A 19,641-nucleotide genomic window follows, 5' to 3' on the forward strand; every position below is an offset into this window, starting at 1 on the left:
TGCGGTTCAGTGAATAAAACTGGCACTAAAAGCTTTGAACAACAGAAAGCTACCAAGACTCTCAGCAAGTAAGATATTAATATATATTTTTGATGGAAAACGAAAATAGAAAATGTGTGCATCTAAGAAAGACCTGTTGGTAACAAAATTTCAGTATCCTGCTTTTAGAAAAGGCAATGTCATTTCTGTTGTTAATGAAAATGAAACACTGCATTTGTCAGTAAATCATATTCTTCTGGACTGTTTAAAAATTCCATACAAAATAATTTTTTAAATGTCAGTACTTTTTACTATCATCACTGCCTGTTACTCTTTGGACTTTTAGTTTCTCCCAACTTCAGTCATCCCTTCTAGCTACTAGCTGCCAGAGAGTGCTCAACTTACCGCAGTTTCTTCTTAAACTTAAACTGAAGGTACTTGCGGTAATTGTATGATCAGACTTGGCGAACATTAGACTTTCCCAGACCAACATCATAAAAACTAAAAATGGCATTTAGATTCTGTATTGTAAATACAGACTCCCAAATTATTATATCGAAGTTAATAACATTTCTCATACTATTTCAAATATCAGAGCTGATAAGAAAACTAACAGTAAGTATTGTAATCCTCAACACACCAATGACAATGATGTCAAATGTTCTCAAATCAGTGATTGGAAGGTTGAAAAGCTCTTTTGTCAAGTTTTCTTCTGCAAGTTTGGCAGTCCTTGAATTCTGCATGCTGTCATTTTCAGCTGCTGGGAAATGATGTTAGTTCTCCTTTTGGAAGTGTGAGGCATACGCCCTACACCCTTGACCAGACTGGTGATGGTTTGGTGCAGGGTCTGGAGGGAGTGAAGGCCTTTGCCACAGCTGGGCCCAGAACTCCTCCAGCTTACCCACACTGGAGCAGAGTGACACAGTGAACATCGATGCACACGAGCTTGGAACACAAGTCACATGAGAGACATATGAAAAGCAAGTGGTTTTTCAAGACTCATTTACCAAGGAACAAAGAAAGTTGTGGGTACAAGCAGTCTCGTGCACACCTTTTCTGTCACAAGTGATTTGACCACAAGCCATCCACTTTACTCCGTAAATATGACAGCCTGGGTGAGCCTTCTTTCAGCTCTCCCTGCTAGACAGCATGGTGATGATCTCCCTTTGAGCTTGGACGTCTCTCAAGGTTGCTCCTTGAGGCAGAGACCTTTTACCAGCAGCAGATCTTTGATACGTGACAGATATCACATATAACTTTGTAATACAGTAACTTTGATTTTGCCTTGGTAACTCTGATTGCATGCTGAATTGATACTAATGAAACATTACTCAACCAAAGGGTTTTCCTTACCCTTTGCATCTCCGATCCCTACATAAATCATTCTAACTCGAGGCTACCTCAATTTTCCTCTGTATATTTCCACCATGCAGTAAGTAATAAGGTGAACCTTGCAATTGAACCTGTTGAACATTTTCAAACCACTGTTAACTTCATTAAATTCTATCAAATTCATGGAACCGTGTCAGGTACTGGCATCTAAACCGTACACATCTCAAAGGGGTTTACTTCAGACTGGTTCTGATTTGATCCTAAGGATTGGATGTCAGTGGCAGCAATTGGACTGCATTTGGCAGGGATCTGAAGAACATATTCTGGTTTAGTTTCAAACCAAAGGAATTCAGTTTGGACACTCCAAAACTGCTCTGTGATGTGAACTGAAGCATGGTAAGTGAGAATAATAATGATACTTGCTTAAAAAAATATGCTTCTGATGAAAACTAAAAGATTAGTGTAGCTGCACCCATTATTCCTTGATTATGGTACCTTACAAGTGTTTTCTTGAGATGGCAGAATATAGTGAACTCAAAAGAAAGATCACATTTTTCTGGCCTTACTACTTGGTTTTGGGAGAAAGCCTAAAAGCCTGTTTTTCTACTTCGTTGGTCCTTTTTACATGCAAATAATCAAGACAATCTGCTTTCTGTTCCCACATCCCCACTTCTAAGATGCATCAACCAGCACTGAGACCTCACACCAACCTCATCACAATAGCTGACAGGAGGATGACTTTCCTGTCACAAAGAAAGGCTGTATGAATCTCTGTGTCACAACCATCACGGGTCTCAGAACTGGCTAAAAAGTGAGGTACCCAAAGAAAACTCCAGAAGGTGTTGGAACTGGCATATAGTCACATCAAAGAGAGAAGGCATCGAAGTTACATGCTAACCCTGCATTGTAAAATACGGTCCCTATACGCATTTTCCTCTAATTCACACTGCTTTTTAATTAATTAAACTCAAGAGTTTCGAGACCTCAATCAGCATCATAAGACAGAGCAAAAAGTTAAACACTATATGAACAATAGAATGTCAGGACTTCAAAGTTGTTTCTTGGCATAAATTTCAGTGTCACCCATGAAGTAGCTAAATGGTTTTTATTACATGTTGAGGAGAAAATAATAAATAGATAAGCAGTCTTAAGGATTTTATTTTCCTATTTAATCATGGAAGATCTTTTCTACAGAGCTTATGTGACCACACTCTCTGCAATGACAAATATCTGGCTTTATCACTGACTGACTCTCTAGGTTCAGGCAACATACCTACCCCTTGTTTTCCTTAGGGGTTTTGCTACATGACCCCTTGCATTTTTCTTTGAAGATGAAAAGCACTACAGCCATACCATACTTTTAAGACCAAGGCCCCAAGTAAGAAATAACTGAGCACTACTAGAGATTAATTAATTAAGCATAGTGCAATTTACTTGAATTGAGGGTGTGCATTTTCAGATGTACAAAAAGAACGGCAGTCTTAGATCGTCTTCATTCTACAGTTACTTGGCATATGACAGTCAAAAGTAATATGCATCCTTTCTTGATAAAGTCAGAGACTGGTGGAAATCAAGGATGTTATTTCCATTACCATTTTGATCTACAGGTAGAGTCCATCAGTGTCCTGACTACAAGCTCTGTATTTGAGGAAAAGTGAAAATGTTAAACACAAAGGAGGAGAAGCACGTCTGTTAGCTGGTTGATTGCTTTTTTCTTTCTTGCAATTCTTTGCCTTGAACGTGTCTCACAACTTTTATGGGTGCTAAGCTATCTAACGAGTCCTGAGTAACTATAAGAGACACCTGCAAAATCTGAGCTTTTGCCAGTCAATTACATTTCTTTCCCCATAGACGCACACGCTCTCATGATGTCAGTAGAAGCAATGAAAAGGAAAGACATCAGAACCTGACGTGGAGTTTGCTGCAGATTTATTGCAGTGACCACTTAGATCTCCTGCCAAGTTCACCAGAGACATGGGGAAGCACCATGAGCAAACAGCATCTTCCCTCGGACAAGTACCATTGCTGGTGGGCACAACTGCAGCACAGGAAATAATAACGATACTGCAGTGCTTATCGTCCTGCTGCCTTGTTGCACAAAGAACATTCATCAGGCATTGTCCAATATAGATGGGAAGCACCTGCTTTAATCTTCTTTGTAAAGCCAAATCTGCAGATAATAATCTGAGAAGAGACAATAATGGGGGCAGAGAGATTGGAAAAAATGAGCGAAGTACGGAAGAGCAACATCGCTTTTTTTTAAATCCAAAGGAACTTAATTTCAAAGTACAATGTCAGCTAACTACAGAGAACCATAAAAACAATTAAAAATAGCTCTACCTGGACAGACATTTTCCAGAATTTTTGGGAGTTTCATGTTCAAATAGTTTTGTTGATCCTCTGTATTTCAGCACAGATACTTTGATAACATTGTGATTGGTTTACTGCTCAGTGAACAACTGTGATTCATGGTTGCTTGTTGACATTTGAGTGGAACATGATTGATCAAGAGTTTCAATGTCAACTGCAAGCGGTACAAATTCATTAAGTAATTTTGAAAAGTGCTGGCTTGTAGAGCATTATGCATCTCACTTAGCAGTGCTTATAGACCAACTGTTAATGAGTAGGAGAATATTCAAGTGGTGTATTATTCTCAGCAGATTGTTCCTTGCCCTGCCTCAAACTTAATGGATTATCTTGCACAAATTAGTTTCACTTTTTGAGTTAATCTCTCAAATGAGGATAACACTGAAATAGTATCTCCTTGGCTGATTAGGCAAAAGCATCAATGAAGATAAGGGCTGTCAGATAAACCTGCAAGATAAGAGACTCAAATTAAAAATGTTTTGAGTTGAACACCTAAGTGTTTCAAGTAAGGAAACTCCAATGTTTACAAACCTAGCAGATGTCATATGGAATATAACGGAAGAAAGTGAAAATTACAACATATTTCAGATACAAGTGTTCAGTTTTCTTGCAGAGGAGCAAACAAGGCACATTTGCTTTGATTAAGAGATATCAAGAAAATGAAACAGACCTTCAGTTCTCTCCCACTGCTTGGCTACAGGTAAATCAAAAAGGAAACAGCAGAAGTTGCGTGGATAACATCGCATCCCTTACTGCACATTGCCACTTCAGACATACTTTTGTGTGAGAAAACTATCTTTCACAAATTAAATAATGACAGGGTCACACCTTCTCCCCCTTTCATTGGAATCTGAACCTGGTCCAACATTTTTACACAAATATATTACATGATTAATATGAACCAGACCACAGTATGAAATGGTGACTGCTGTGCAGCTACTGAAGCGGTTGTAGCTGGCCACCAAGTACCACTACAGAGCCATACTCCAGGGTCACTTATTTCTCTCTCAGATGATGGAGCATGAGGCTCAGCTGGGAGAATTTCTCTCTTCATTGCAGAGGCCTGTAGCAACCCCAAACCACTGCGTGCGCTGCCACAGAGCAACTTAAAAGACTTCAGCAAAATGAAAGGATTTTGAAGCACACCGGTAGTTGGCATCAGGCAGAGCTCCCCACCGCAGCAGCTGGGAAATGTCATTAGTGAGGTCGCCGACATGTGTGTAGCCTCAGAAAGCAAGAAGTCAAAAATCAGCAGTGACCCCATTGCTGATTATCACAGAATGCAACAGTCCTCAGATGCCCCCGTGTGATTCCTACGTGCACTACAAGGCTCTAGTTTTAAAGATGACCTCTAAGGAACGCGTTTGGGGAAGGAAGGGACTTGCAGGTAAACCGAGTCTGCATGACCACGTTTCGTTTTATGTTCATTTGTGGATTGGGGTGACTCAGTTCTTCCCAGAGGGGAGCCCCGCGGGAACACAGCTTACTTGTCACATGATAAAGCACAGAAGTAAATCTGTAAATTTGAGGTTTTAAAGTAAATTAGAAATCTTTGCTGTAGATTGGAATGACCCCAGTCGGTCTTTTAACCACTAAAACATATAGAAGATTTGTTGAATTTTATGAAACATCTGAATAGAAATCCCATATCCAAAAATATCTTGGAGTGCAACTACGTAGTGAATTAGGATCCTTACATACTGTATTTAGAGACAACCCAAAAATATTCAGTGCCCTCTTGTGGTCTGAATTATGAAAAAGAAGAAAAAAATCATATGAGAAACTACTGAGGTTTGAACAGTCTCACAACTGAGGTGGCGCACAAATCACACCTTCTGTGACACTACTGCCACAGCCATTACCCTGGAGAACAAAAGCCACCATCTTCATGCTGTCTTATGTCCATACCTGCAAAAACAGAGAACCTAATGCAAGGTCTGCATGAGATGTTTTCAATTTTAACCACCATCCTGGTCTCTCCAATCCAAAAAAATACCTTTGCCTCAAAGAAAACAAAGTAAATGTTTCTAGCATTTAAGAAAAAAAAACAACTGACTTGTAAATGTTCAGATTCTTTTGAAGTCCAAACACATTCCAAGAAATGTAAACTCCTTCAGCCATAGAAGTAAACATGGCAAGTGAACTCTGGAAGTTACTGATGCTATGTTTCTTACTCTATTTACCTGAGGCCCACATCAGCCCCAAGATGTTGAGGGCATAGGCAAAGGAGCTTATAAAACATACTGAATGAGTCAATACTTCGTAGCTGAGTAATATAATCTTAGCTATCTAATTGCTGATTACTTTAAAAGACAGAAAAGGGAGTAGGAGGGAAACAGGTTAAATTTATGAAAATTGCTGTAGGGAAATACAGAGGAAAAAACAGAGACAGAAACGTGAGTAGATAAAGACTGAAAAGTCAGAGTGAGGAGCACTTTTCTCAGTGACTAAGCATCCTCACAAGCTTAGGCAAATTCTTAAAGACAGTATTTTGTCACTAAACCCTGGGAAATTACCTGCAGCTTCACAGAGCTGAGGAACGCACCCTCAAATGCATGAAAAGAATTTTAAGGCAAAGACTTAAAATGCAATTAGATGCTTTCCACAAAATGCAATTGCCAGTCATGACTTCCCCCCTCAGTTTTCCAACAGCTTGGGGCAACAAACATAATTTTCTAGCTCTTTCCTCATCATGGATCATGTCCACAAAAATAGATATGTGATTGGGGGGGGGAAGAAAAAAAAAAGTGCTATGGATAGAATAAGGCTGGTTAGAGCCAGAAAATGAAGCAGTGAAAACTGCTCCTTCCCAAAGCAGACCTACAACTTGAGAATAAGAAACAGTACAGACTTACTTTATTCATGAGGAAACCTACAAACAAAAAACCACCACCAACAACAAAGAAAACCCCACAAAACCCACAACCCCCCTCCCCAAACAAATTAAACACACCACAAAACAAAACAGAGGAAAAACAACGATGCTCTGACCCTGGGAAGTGACAATTCGAACATTATTGAAGAGCCTTTTCACAGTAGAGGCCCTGAATTCTGTCTCCTACGTGTTTTTCAAACATACCTGCAACAGGACACAAAAGAAACTTGATACCTAGAGCAAGTTTAGGTGCACACTGTTCTGAGAACAGACCATGTAGTGTTTGTGCCTTTTCATTGCTGGTTTCTCCAAATCTAAAAGAACTCCAAAGATGTTTTTGTCAGATATTCTTGTAGCTTTGCTCACGTGCAATAAAACCACCTTGGCTGCCAGGTTCTGCAGCCATTTCACAAATGGCACAAAGTTGACGAGACATCGCGACATGCACATCTCTTAAGACCATCTGTGAATTAGTGTCTTTGTTTCAGCATAAAACAAATGATGTAAAAAAAAAAAAAAATACACCAGTCATACTGTTTTATAGCAGAGTCCTCACAGACACTTGTGTTCAAATCTCACAAAGTCACATCTAAGAAGAAGGACCCCAGAATGCTTCCCTAATAGAGAAAACCTTCTAGCCCCCTGACTATCTGTCAGAAGATGACCTGAGTGCATAAAAGTCACCTTCTCTCCCTGGTAATGGAGCCCTGGCTTAGGACTGGAGCAAAGAGAAGTTCTGCAGAGCTCATGTATCCAATAACCAACATACTGTCAATAAGAATTACACATATTAAGTGCATTGTCTCTAAATAATGAAATACACATCGCTAAAGTAAAAGAAAACTAAATGGAATCTCTAACAAGTGGTTTATAACCAGATTTAGAAGATAGGATAATCCATTTAGTGCTCAGAAAATTACATTTCAAGGGGAAAGAACAATAAACTAATTAAAAGTAAACTTACATGTTTTTGTTACATTTCTACCATTCAAAATAAAACATTAACTCAATTTCATAACCATATTATTAACTGTATCTCCTTAGAATATAAAACCACAAAAAATAACCAAAGGGCTTTTCAGCTCAGAAATACAGGGCAGAAGGATAAATCATCCAGATGCCACATGGATGGTCCAATAACAGCCCAAACTTATTGACAATTCTTTCCTCAGAAAAACACTACCTCTTCCTAGTAAACCCACCTTTAAATAACAAGGTTCTGCTGTTGCCTTTAAGTATTACATACATATTTATCTCTCCTTTTAGGAGATTCTTTATTAATATTGCATAGGACAGCAATATATCAAGGTGAGAGGTAGAAAAGAAGTATGAATGAGTTTTGTCCAACCTATTGTCTTTTCTGCTCATGGAAAGATATTAAGACGTAATATAAGGTAACTCGTAAGCTCATGAATGGATCATGAGCCAAACTCATCAATCCTAGCAGCATGAGTGCCACTCTAATCGAAGTGTGAAGGCACACAAGTGACCATGTACTTCAGTTTAGAAAGCACCTATAAAGGAAGAGGTAGCATCAAGGGGACTGATTATCTTTATTATGCAACAAAGAGCCAAACAGAAAATAGAATACTTTAATAGAAGAAAAAATAGAAAGTACAATCCAAACATAATATACCATATTGAACCCATACACAATACAACGTGAACATGAAAACATTGTTAAACAGCAATCTTCTAGTAAAGATTGCATGTTTCAAATACAAACATCACCCATCACAAATACACAGCTTTTTGTGTACGTCTGAGTTTCAGTGAGAAAGATTCATGACCAGCAGCACATTTAAATAGATTGTTTCATCTTCATTAAACGCTTACCTAGTTAATGTATTGGATGCAATCTCTTCATATTAAAAGTATAAAATCTTTAGCAAAGCAGCACCTGCCAATACAGATTTTAGCATACACAAATAAAGAGGATAAACATTTCGCAAGGGTTTTTTATATTGCATTTATAAACATTCGTTGCTTTAAACTGTGCATTCAAGTCTCCCAACATTTAAACATGACTAAAATGCTCAGCAACTGCACGTTAAGTGACAATTAATTATTGCTATAGAGAACTTTGTTTCCCAGAGTTTTAAAACAGATGTAATTTCATTTGCAATTCTCACTATACGTTCAAGTAATACAAACAACTAGCTCCAGTGTCCATGAGGCATTCTGAATCTGTATTGGCTGCAGGCATTTATTGCCACATCATATAAATATTTTATTGAATCTAAAAAAGTTAACTAAACTTACATGTAACTATTAAATTCCTTAGGAAACGTATGCAGTAATAAAATCACCACAGAATGTATTTTTATTTTAAAAAGCTAAAACTGTAGCATCGAGCTACCTTGAAATTCCTTTCTGTCTAAGGACTATTTCGTAGTTGGCTTTATAGAGGGAAAGAGAAAGCGAAAAATCCAAACGACCTTTTCAGCTGGATCAGTGAACCATTCCAAATTGGTGTGTGGTCATGAAAGCACTAGAGCTGACACGAGTGAGAATATGCAGACGAGTATGGGGGGCAAATAGGGAAGCTGGAGTACAAGATGAAAGTGTGGCCTGCTGCCAAAATATCCTATTAAGCCAGCAACAAAATGCAAGATGTGTTGTTATAAAAAGGAAATAACCTTTAACATTTCTGAAAGAGCCAGCTTTCTCTGTATTTAAGCCAGCTATGCCTTCAGTAATATTTTACACTCTTAAAAAAAAAAGATAGAAATGTCAAGTTATAGTGTATAGTGTTTTATTTCCAACACTCAATGTACTAGAACTAGGACTCAGTTCCAGAACCCATGACATTGCAGAATGAGGCATTTCAACCTCACCGGTTTTGGAAAACAAAATCTTCCAGTATCTAAAGAATAACCAAAACCTTTACTTGGAGAGCAAACGGGAGCCAGGGCACAGGAAGCAGATTGTACTTCAGCTGCACAACTGATATTATTAGACATAAATCACCAACTAGACTAGAAAGGTCACTGGGGACGTTCTCTACCATGTATACAACACCTGTTAAGAACAGTAGTTTGACAACAGGCGATGATGACACAGGATGAAGAGTCAGTCCTTAAAAGATACACATTCAGAATTGTCTCTATTTAAACCTCCAAAATGTAAGTTGTGCAACTTTCTTTCCCCTGCTCCCCATTAGTATTAAAGACCTTTAAGTTATTTTTAAAATGGATTTTCCATTTAAATTCAAAATTGCATTATTGCTCTGGTTTTAAATGATGGTATTGCTGGGAATGTGGAAATCTAGAATAGGAATTCTTAAAATATGTTGGTAACTATTTTAGAGCAAATTTTTCTTCTCAACTGTTTTTTTCAAGCCTTTGGATGCAGATGTCCAAGTTTTAAACAGTCTTACCCAAATAAAAAAGTCCATTTCAGAGTGAAGCCAATTAGTTCTCTAGTTACAGAGCTTCCCATGAAAGACAGAACAGACCAAAACTTTAATTTCTAATGCAACAACAGATGTCCTTGAAAAGCTCCAACAAAATGAAAAACTAGCTGGTCACAGGCATATACCAAAAAAGTCCATATTTTGCATGTCATCTTGAATTGCTCAGAAAGTATGTCAGGAGGATCATCTTCCCCAATACAGGGAAAACTCACCCAACCATTTAGTAAGTAAGCATCCTATTTCTGTTACACTCCAAAAGGAGAAAAAAATAGATGTAATTATTCCTAGGCAATGGTATCATTCTTTCTCAGTGAAAGGTGGGAAAAAACTGCTCTGTATTGTTGATCTACAGAAAACAAATATTTGCATTTCTTAAGTTGGCATTGTTTTCATTTACACAGTAATGGTGTAAAAAAAAAAAAACCAACCAAAAACAAACAAAAAACCCCACCAAACTCATAAACATCTTAGCAGATGACAGCTGAACTTAAAGAAACTCAACAGTGCAAAAGAGCATCTTTGTATGTCTTTCTAAAGATACTACTTTCAAATTTGTTTCTGGTGAATTAAAATATCTGACATTAATTAAAAAGCGTGTAATTAACAGAGTAGTAAGAGAAAGAGAAAATCATGACAATAGTGACAATTTTCAAAAAGGTCCCTAATTCCACAGGGACATTCCAGTAAAGATGTCAAGTTAGAGTTTCAGCAAAATCATTTGTGAAAAGTCCTTATGAGCATGGAAAAAAAGTTAAGCCTGAAAAGTCATTACTGAATACCATTTTTTATTAATATACACTTCAGATCACCAACAGAATTGATGTCATTTTGCTCTCAGATGATCAGTAGGATGAAAGGGGACTACACTTTTAAAAGTTCACATGGCAGGATTCTTGAACTGCATTTTGGTATTGGGCTTCTTCATCAAGTTGAAGATTCTAAACAAAATGAAAACATCATCAAAACAGACAAATACTCAAGACGTTACATAGTCCTTAGTTTATTCATTCATTTTCCACATTTTTACACAGGAATTGGCACCTCGATGAAGACTCTCCATCTTTATGTGTACTAGATGCTTGTTTATGTTGCACAGCATCTTTTATTTAACAAAGTACCAAGACATACATGAGACAGGAGAAGAATAAAGGACCATTAAGCAGAAGGGCCCACCTTCTCTCCCTGGCTCAATTACATTACAGAATAGCCAGCTTGGGAAAGCTGACCGAATCACACAATTCTTACAACAGGGCTTCCAAGCAGCCATAACATCCTCCAGTAGCAAAACCAAAATGTGATCCCCAGTCAACAGTAATCATAGTTTGTTGAGAATATACTGCTTAAAATGGGAAAGCAAAGGTGTCGCAAAAGATGCGTGGTTAACCCTGCTACTTTTGAAGAGCTATCTTCCAAGTTGTTAATATGCCAGAGAACATACCTCCTTAGTGCATTCTGGCAGCTTCCCCAAATCAGAATTCCAATCACCCCTTCTACATACTCAAACATGCAAGTTGCACTCATGCCGAAGATCCCAATCCTCTGTAAAAATAGCCTCTTCATGCCTTTGTCAGAGATCACTCAAAGAACAACATGCATCATCTTTGTCATCTTTAACTGGTGAGGCTGCCTATGCTTCAAATACTGTGCTTGCCCCACACAAAGCTCAAGCTCTGTACCCCAAAGCCTGTCAAACTCTGTAGAAACTACAACACAAACTCTCCAGCTCTCTGATTCCATATGCAGAACTCAATTGGTTGGCTTATGTTCCACCCGGTGACTACATGTACTTCAAGGTCATTTACTCAAAGCGAGCCTGAAAGAAGGCAACCAGAACAATGACTAAGTGACGTATCACTTCTTCACATTGCAGCCCTTCTCCCAACATACTGGAAGAGAGGTTGTAGTACCAATACCAGCTAGTCAAGCTGCACTTTGAGCTTAATTAAATCATTTTTGCCATAAAAGGTCAAAAACGTCAATAAAACAGAGTAGCATCTCCTATTTCCCTCAGAGGCAGCAGTAATAAAGTGTTCTGGAAGAACAAATAGTTCAGATTGAGAAGACTAAGCTAAAGTCTTAAGCCATCAGTTTGGAGCAGAGCTTAACTGTTGACAATACCAGCAGTTGGTGTTGATAACAGAAAGTTTAGCACAGACTGGCCTGCTTCTGAGTTCTGCACAGAGCAGGAACACAGCGTGTCTAGCGCACAAACAAGTTGGGTACAAATTTTTTATTTGGCATTTTTATTTATGGAAAATAGTTACTATTTATTCCCCTGCCCATCAAAGAAGAAAAAGCTTACCACAAATTCTCCGTAGTCAAACTGGTGTCTTAGATTTAGATGGCTAACAAGATTTCTAGTAACTTGGTTAGTATCTGCCCAAGGAAGAGATACACAAATAGGACAGATCTGAATTGGGAGGGGAAGGGGGAAGAGAGAGAATTAAAAAAAAGGTATTGGTAACACAAAATGCATTTAAAACATGTTCTACAGGAATAACTAGTCTATTACTCATTCACTACCAAAATACAGTAAACATGTTCACACAGAATCATAGTGTTAATTGTTCTTTTCCTCCATAGTTTAACATTCAAAAATGACTTTTCAACTTGTCATATTTCTTAAGTTCTTTTCTTAGGGGTGGGGGATTTATCACAGCTGTCTGTCACTCTTTTTGTCAATTTCTGTTGCTTACAATTTAGAAAAGATGGTGATTACTGCATCCTACTTACTGTTTGGGATGATTTTCATACAATTGAGATGATCAAGCAAGCCAAATTAAAAAAAAAAAAACCAAACACACTATACAGACGAAAAGGAAACCAAACAGATTTTTCTCTTTCATTCCCTTTGATTAGCTTAGATTACTCTTCAAGTTACTGTAGGTTTCACATGAAACAATAATTACATTACAAATGGGATTCAACAGAAACAGTTCTGAACTAAATGAAGAAGAGTAAGTGTCAGGCTCAAAACCTGAGCTTGTTTCACTTCAAGATAAATGTGATCACTAAGTCAGAACTGACAAGAAGCTGGACAAGAAACATTTTCAAATGAAAGTCACTTCTCAAGTTAAATAATGCACTGCATTAAGTATATTGTTTTTCTCAGACCACAGTAATCTTTACAGATATAGAGTAGCTACTGCACATTTAAAATCGGTCACATAATTAGAATGAAAGTAGCTTAAGAAGCATACATAAGCAACTCTACTTACTACAGGAACTATCTGATAAAGATGTCTATTATTGCAGTGATCCAGCAAACGTTGTCTGGTAAAATTGGCTTCCTGACACAGGGGACATTTGAAGGTTGGATGTCTACTGTAAACAGAAATACAGAGTATTAAACAGAGCGTTTCAGAAGTAGTGTTACAGAAAGCTTAATTCATCTGTTATCTTGTCGTTATTTTCCTTTATCTCAAAAACAAAAAAAAAGCCCACCTCACTGACACAGCAGCAGATCTAACAGAGTTCCGCTGCTGCTTCCAAATTGCAACTTCTAAAGCACATTTATGATTTGTACACCTAAATGCATTCTCTGAGACTGGGACTTCAGAAAATTCTTTTTTTCCAATTGCAACTGCACCCTGTTCTTCCTTGCTGGTAATACCTTTTAGTTCAAATCCTTCAGGAAAGTACTGAAAAAAACACAAATTCTAACGTATACATGCAAATGTAGAAGAAACTAAAGAACTTTTTAATACAACTTGTGGTAGATCTTTGTGTTTGTTTTTTGTTTCTGTTTTGTTGTTGTTGTTTGTTTTTTCAAGTTAGTAAAAACTTGCACTATGATTGTCTGGATCTATTTTAATAGTAACTATAGACAAATAAGCAGCCTACCTTGTTTCTCCTTGAAGTATTTGACTATTAGCCATCTCACCATTATCAGATATTGCATCACTCCTGCTACTTTAAAAGAAGAAAATGAAAGAAAAGACAATGAAAATTGAGATTATTTTAGTCAAGTCTGAAAATTTTTAGAATTTTAACAGTAACAGGAAAAAAAACATATATATATACACATTAAGTCCCATGAATTTAAAGGCAAAACACACGAAGGCACATATTTTAACTTTCACAACTTTCCTTAGACCAACTTATATCTCAGTATTAAGGTGACCATTGGTGGGATACTACACAACTTTATAGGAAATCGCCATATAAGACAACATTTAGTCAACAAGAATGGTAATGGAGACAACAGTCAAGTAGCTCAAAAGGCATTATGAACTATGTGAATGTAAGACAAGCAGCACTTTCTAAATTTGTTTGACTTAGGACTATGTAAATAGACATTTAACTGGCATGCGTTTACACAAATAATTTACAACTTTTAACTACAGCAAGATAAATTTTCTTTTGCTGTGTACAAAATAAACTATTTCCTAAAATAAGAGTGTCAGACAAACATTTTGGAAAGTAAATTTGACCATCCATGCACCTCTAGCTAAGCCAGAAGAAACTGCTCAGATACACCGATCATCCTAAGAACATGAGCATTTACAATCACAAATCTGGTCACAGTACCTTTTTTTTTATACTTCTGTAATACTATAAGCACAGGTATTATACTGTGGCATAGTCAATAAATAGTGATGTAACAATATCCAGACACTTTGGTGAAACACAGAGGAGAAAAGTGAAGAGAGAATAAACTATTTCAGTTGGAAGGGACAAACAATGATCACCTCATCCAACCATCTGACAAGTTCAGGGCTGACTAAAAATTAAAGCCTGTTGTTAAGGGCTTCGTCCAAATGCCTCTTAAACACTGACAGGCTTGGGGCATTGACCACCTCTCCAGGAAGCCTGTTCCAGTGTTTGACCACCCTCTCAGTAAAGAAATGTTTCCTAATGTCTGGTCTGAACCTCCCCGGTGCAGTTTGAGCCATTCCCACATGTCCTGTCACTGGATCTGAGGAAGAAGAGCTCAGCACCTCCCACCCCACTTCCCTCCTCAGGAAGCTGCAGAGAGCAAGGAGGTCACCCCTCAGCCTCCTTTTCTCCAAACTAAAGAAACACAAAGTCCTTAGCCACTCCCCAGAGGACATGTCTTCCAGCCCTGTCACCAGCTTTCTTGCCCTCCTCTGGACACATTCAAGGACCTTCATATTCTTCTTAAATTGCAGGCACAGAACTGCACACAGCACTCAAGGTGAGGCTGCACCAATGCTGAATACAGGAGGACAATCATCTCTTTGACCAGCTGGTCATGCTGTGTTTGATGCACCCCGGGATGGTATTTTCCCTCTTGGCTGCCAGAGCTGCTGTCACCCAGCACCCCCAGATCCCTTTCTACAGGGCTGTTCCCCAGACAATCCTCTCCCAGTTTATATTTGTGCCTGGCTTTACTCCATCCTACATGCAGAATGTGGCATTTTGACTTGTTAAATTTCATCCCATTAATCGCAGCTCAATGCTCCAATCTAAATGGATCCCTCTGCAAGGCCTCTTGTCCCTCAAGAAAGTCAACAGCATTTCCCAGTTTGGTATCACTGACAAACTTGCTAATGGTGCATTTAACTCCTGAATCCAGATTGTTGATAAACATTGAACAGAACTAGCCATAGAGCTGAGCCCTGAGGAACACCACTGGTGACCAGTCACAAGCCAGATGTAGCCCCATTCACTAGAATCCTTCGATCTCTGCCCTTCACTAGTTCTTCACCCAGCGCACCATGAACGTGCTCATTCCACAGCTGGACAACAAGGATGCTGTGAGGGACGGTATCATAAGCCTTACTAAAATCCTGAAAACCTACAGCCATTGCCTTGCCTTCATCCACCAGGCAGCTGACCTTATCATATAAGGATATCAAATTAGTTAAACAAGACTTTCCCTTTGTAAACCCATGCTGGCTGTGCCTGATGATTGTATTATTCTTTAAATGCCCTTCAGCAGTACTCAGTATAACCTTCTCTGTAATTTTTCCAGGAACATTGCTGCAACTAGTTCTGGTAACACCTTCAAGTTCTGCTTTCAATATACTGATGGGCTGAAAACCAAACAGAAGTTTAGACTGCTAAAAATAGAAAATACATGTCAAAGTGAATAAAGGACCGGCTATACAAAATTAAGCTCTACAAAACTAACATGTAAAAGTCTACAAAAATAAGTAAAAATCCTCAGTCAAACCAAATACATCAGTGAGAATGTAGGCAAAAGAAAATTCTTTAGCTCTACTGCCTGAAAAACAAATGGTAAGTAGCACTTGTATTTTATGGTGTGTAACATACTGGAGTTCCTTATACATTGAATAAGAGATCAGTTCAAAACAAACTCAATCAGAAAGCAAAAGCTTGCACAGCAATATTTTGAAACAGGATACCTACTAAAACAAACTTAGGGAAGGGGAGGGGCATGGAATAAAAAGTAAACTTCCCTGTGGCTAAATATTATTAAATCTGTTACAAAGCAAGCTGCTCAAATGCTGTCAAGGAAATGAAAGCAAGCTACAAATACTATAGACCTTTCAGGAGAGTCCCTAGAAGACATTCCAAACTGTCACGTAGAAAGGTTTTCTTCTGAATGCTAAGAGTAAAGAAAAGGACCTGGGAAAACTGCCATTTTCTGAAGCACAAAAATGTGGACAATAATTATTGCAAAAAGAAGGCATGCCCTGGAAAAAAAAACACTTTCCTTGGGGAGTTGGGGGAGCAGAAGACACATTGTTGTAGATAAAACACCCTCATTACCTGTTCCCTGTTGAATCCTGGGAAATCTGTAAGTTTGGAATAATAGAAGAAACACCATATTCATCCTGATACTTCTTACACGTTTTATAATGCTGTCTCATCCACGAAAATCTAACCTGTGAATGAAATGCCAAATTGTTGAAATTATACTAAACAATCCAGGGACAGAAGGAAGAAGTAATTCTGCCAACAGAAAGCAATGCATGCAAGAATTATTTAGACATCATATGCAGCAGAAACTAGAACTCTCAGCATGAACACTTTCTTCCCCAACAGGAGATCTTCAATTCCTTTTTCCATAGAGCCTCTGTCACTCTGTGAAACTGGAGAACATTCCCACTCCCCAAACCTCCAACAGCCAGGCAACTGAGAGAGCTCTCTGAGGGGTGAAAGATGAGAGTAAACTCCATTTAACTGAAACAAAGTCACAGGAACTACATCTCCCACATCCAGGATCAGTAACTGATGAGCTATGACAAAGAGGGGCCATGAGGACGGGATAAGTACCATTGCTCCTTCAGTCTTCTCTGGCCTGCTGTTACCTTGTGCAAAGCAAAACTTTTTTGCATTAGCTGTGTTCTGAGAATACATAACTTTTCTAAGAAAAAAAAAGAAGGGAAAAAAAAAAAAGGTGAATGAACAGCAACTTAAGGTTGCTTATCCAGCTTAAATGCAAGATAAGAAAATGAGTTGCTTAGATTTGCCAGAAGACCGTTGTGCTGGACATGCCCTAAATCAGAATTTCAGGTCTGACAGCACTATCAGAAAGTGCTTACAGGTTTAGAGGCTGAACAAGATCACATCTCACATGCCTGTGCACACAATTCCATTAAACTTCTTCTGGGGATCTGTTTGGTTCTTCCTTTCAATTTATCAACTTGTTATTGTTTCTTTCTCCCAGCTTTTCATCCTAATGAATCATGTGGAACAAAGCAAGCAGCTCAGCTTTCCACTAGCACTAATCTGCACATTGGCAGAACCAAGCCCCAAGTGGAACAAACAAACATGAACACAACTACCTGGATGTGATGCAATTTGATGTAAACAAAATGTGCGGCTGAAATCTGGCATCTGTTTTTATCAGGAGATTATTCTTTATTTCAGTGGAGGTCCAGATTTCACCCTATGTTCTGAAAAGAATGACCCCTTTAGAAGTAAAATGAAGAAAATGTAAATAGACTGACGGGGTAGCGGGAAATTACATCTGACTGTATGGGTAATCAACCCATATTTTTTAATTTTAATTTCTACCATGCCTTTATGCACTTCATTTCCATAGTGAAAGTTTCTGAGGTTTTCCATATTTCTGCAACTTTCATTTTCAGTTGTCTTACTCTCCTTTTGCTAGTTTTATAGCTATATCTGTTTTTTGCGTTGTTTTGGGGAAAAACCGGGACTCCACTTAAAACGTCCTTGTAGACAATGCAAGACACTCTTTCGGTTTATGTCTGTTGGGCACACCTGGCAGGCACTGCATGCTTAGGATATACACAGGCCATACAAAGCTAAGTTCAAACTCCTATAGGCTCTTTAGCTCCAAGACAAGAATGACTCACACTAAAAGTGTGTCTGATCAAAACCAAGAACAATTCATCCAACTTTTTATACAGTTTTACTCTACCTGCTTCTCACAGCATCTACAGCCCCCAGAAGCCTTCTTCATACTGTTTTCAACATCTAGAGCCCTTTTGGGATATGTTCTTTCTTTTTTAGTCACGCTCCCCCGGCAGAGAGGACAATGTGTTCCACTTTCTCTGATAGCTGTCAAGAAGCACTTCCTGCAAAACCTAAATTGAAAAGTTACAACAAACACAGGTTAGCAAAGAGAGCTGGGTACTTGGTCCTTGAAGAAAGCTAGGTGATTATTAGGAAAAAATACATATACTAGAGTAATAGTCTACTGAATACAAATCTTTATAAATATAAGCAAAATGAAATAATGGTGCTTACAAACACGTATGCGGAAATTAGGGGAACTTAGCAATGCAAATTACGTAAAGCTCTGACTATTTACTGTCTAGTCTTCCTGAGCTGTACACCAGATTGATCATTAATGAAATATTAAATGGTGCAGTAGGCACATGACATTGGAAAATCTTATCAGAATAACTCCTGTTTATTGTCCTCAAGCAGAGCCAAAAATCCTGGAAAGCTTTATTTCACATGTTTCCACAGATTTCAGTTCATCAGCTTTCACAGTTCTCCTCTCACTTTCTTTTCCTCGTGTTGCCACTGCCAAAGCTATTTTGCTTTTATAGAAAATAGTACTTTGCAATTAAGTGTTCCCCTGAAAAACTCAGATTAGGTGAACTAAAAAGACAGAAAAACTAAGCTGTGGTCCTTGCTTGAGAACGAACAGGAAACTATGAAGTTAAAAAAACCCGCAAGTTAGGTTACATGTGGACGGTGTTCTCACCAGCAGTAAAACTCGGGCACCACCGACCAGAGAAGCGGGGGCTCGCTTCGAGAGGCGCCTTTCCGAGCTGACCGCTCCTCGTTCGCCACAAGAGAGAGAGGCGAGGGGAGGCCGGGACGGCACACGAGCCTTGGCGCCAGCTCTGGTGGTGGCGCCTCGGTCCCCGGGGCGGCCAGGGGGGAGGGAACGAGTCCCGCGGGTCCCGCTGCGCGGCCCGACCCCTGACGCGGCTCCCGAGGGTCTGTGCGCTGCGGGAGCGGGGGACAGAGGGGTAAAGGGCAGGGAACCGGAGGGGGTGAGGGGAAGGCGTGTGAAGAGGGCAGGGGGCTTGGGGGCAGGGAGGAATACCCACACGTGCTGGCAGTTCGCGGTCCTCACGGGCGTTTTGAACACCTCCTGGCAGACGGGACAGTAAAAATCATCCTCGCTGAAGCACGCTGCCGCCGCCTCGGCGGCTCCCTCGGCCATGGCAACACGTCAGGGCCTCTCCGTGCAGATGGGGAACGAGGAACAAGCCCCGCCCTGGCGAGGCGAGGCGAGACGAGCTGAGCTCCCCTC

General features: G+C 39.1%; 1 protein-coding gene across 5 annotated transcripts; it reads right to left on the reverse strand.

Annotated features, from left to right (window-relative positions):
• Positions 1-8,089: 8,089 nt before the first annotated feature.
• On the reverse strand, positions 8,090-19,587 carry RNF138 (ring finger protein 138). Of its 5 annotated transcripts, none has more exons than XM_071804161.1 (7): positions 19,436-19,587; positions 18,289-18,454; positions 16,668-16,783; positions 13,812-13,877; positions 13,187-13,289; positions 12,271-12,378; positions 8,090-10,906 (listed from the first exon to the last, which is right to left on the reverse strand). In XM_071804161.1, the coding sequence occupies exons 1-7, from the start codon at positions 19,549-19,551 to the stop codon at positions 10,838-10,840; spliced, it is 744 nt and encodes a 247-aa protein (XP_071660262.1). In that variant the 5' UTR covers positions 19,552-19,587; the 3' UTR covers positions 8,090-10,837. The 5 variants fall into 5 exon arrangements, with proteins under 5 accessions (XP_071660262.1, XP_065688849.1, XP_071660261.1 ...); XM_065832777.2 differs by having other exon boundaries at positions 13,187-13,292; XM_071804160.1 differs by having other exon boundaries at positions 13,812-13,880.
• Positions 19,588-19,641: the final 54 nt, after the last annotated feature.

The sequence above is a fragment of the Patagioenas fasciata genome, chromosome 2, assembly GCF_037038585.1.
Source record: "Patagioenas fasciata isolate bPatFas1 chromosome 2, bPatFas1.hap1, whole genome shotgun sequence".
In the NCBI taxonomy this organism is placed as follows: Eukaryota; Metazoa; Chordata; class Aves; order Columbiformes; family Columbidae; genus Patagioenas; species Patagioenas fasciata.

Excerpts from the sequence above, each read along its gene's own strand:
- RNF138 (XM_065832775.2), bottom strand. The coding sequence starts at position 19,551 with ATGGCCGAGGGAGCCGCCGAGGCGGCGGCAGCGTGCTTCAGCGAGGAT. Across the intron at positions 13,881-16,667 it reads CAGGATTCAACAGGGAACAG|TAGCAGGAGTGATGCAATAT; the intron begins GTAATGAGGGTG and ends CTTCTTTTAAAG. Across the intron at positions 13,293-13,811 it reads ATACTTCAAGGAGAAACAAG|TAGACATCCAACCTTCAAAT; the intron begins GTAGGCTGCTTA and ends TTCTGTTTACAG.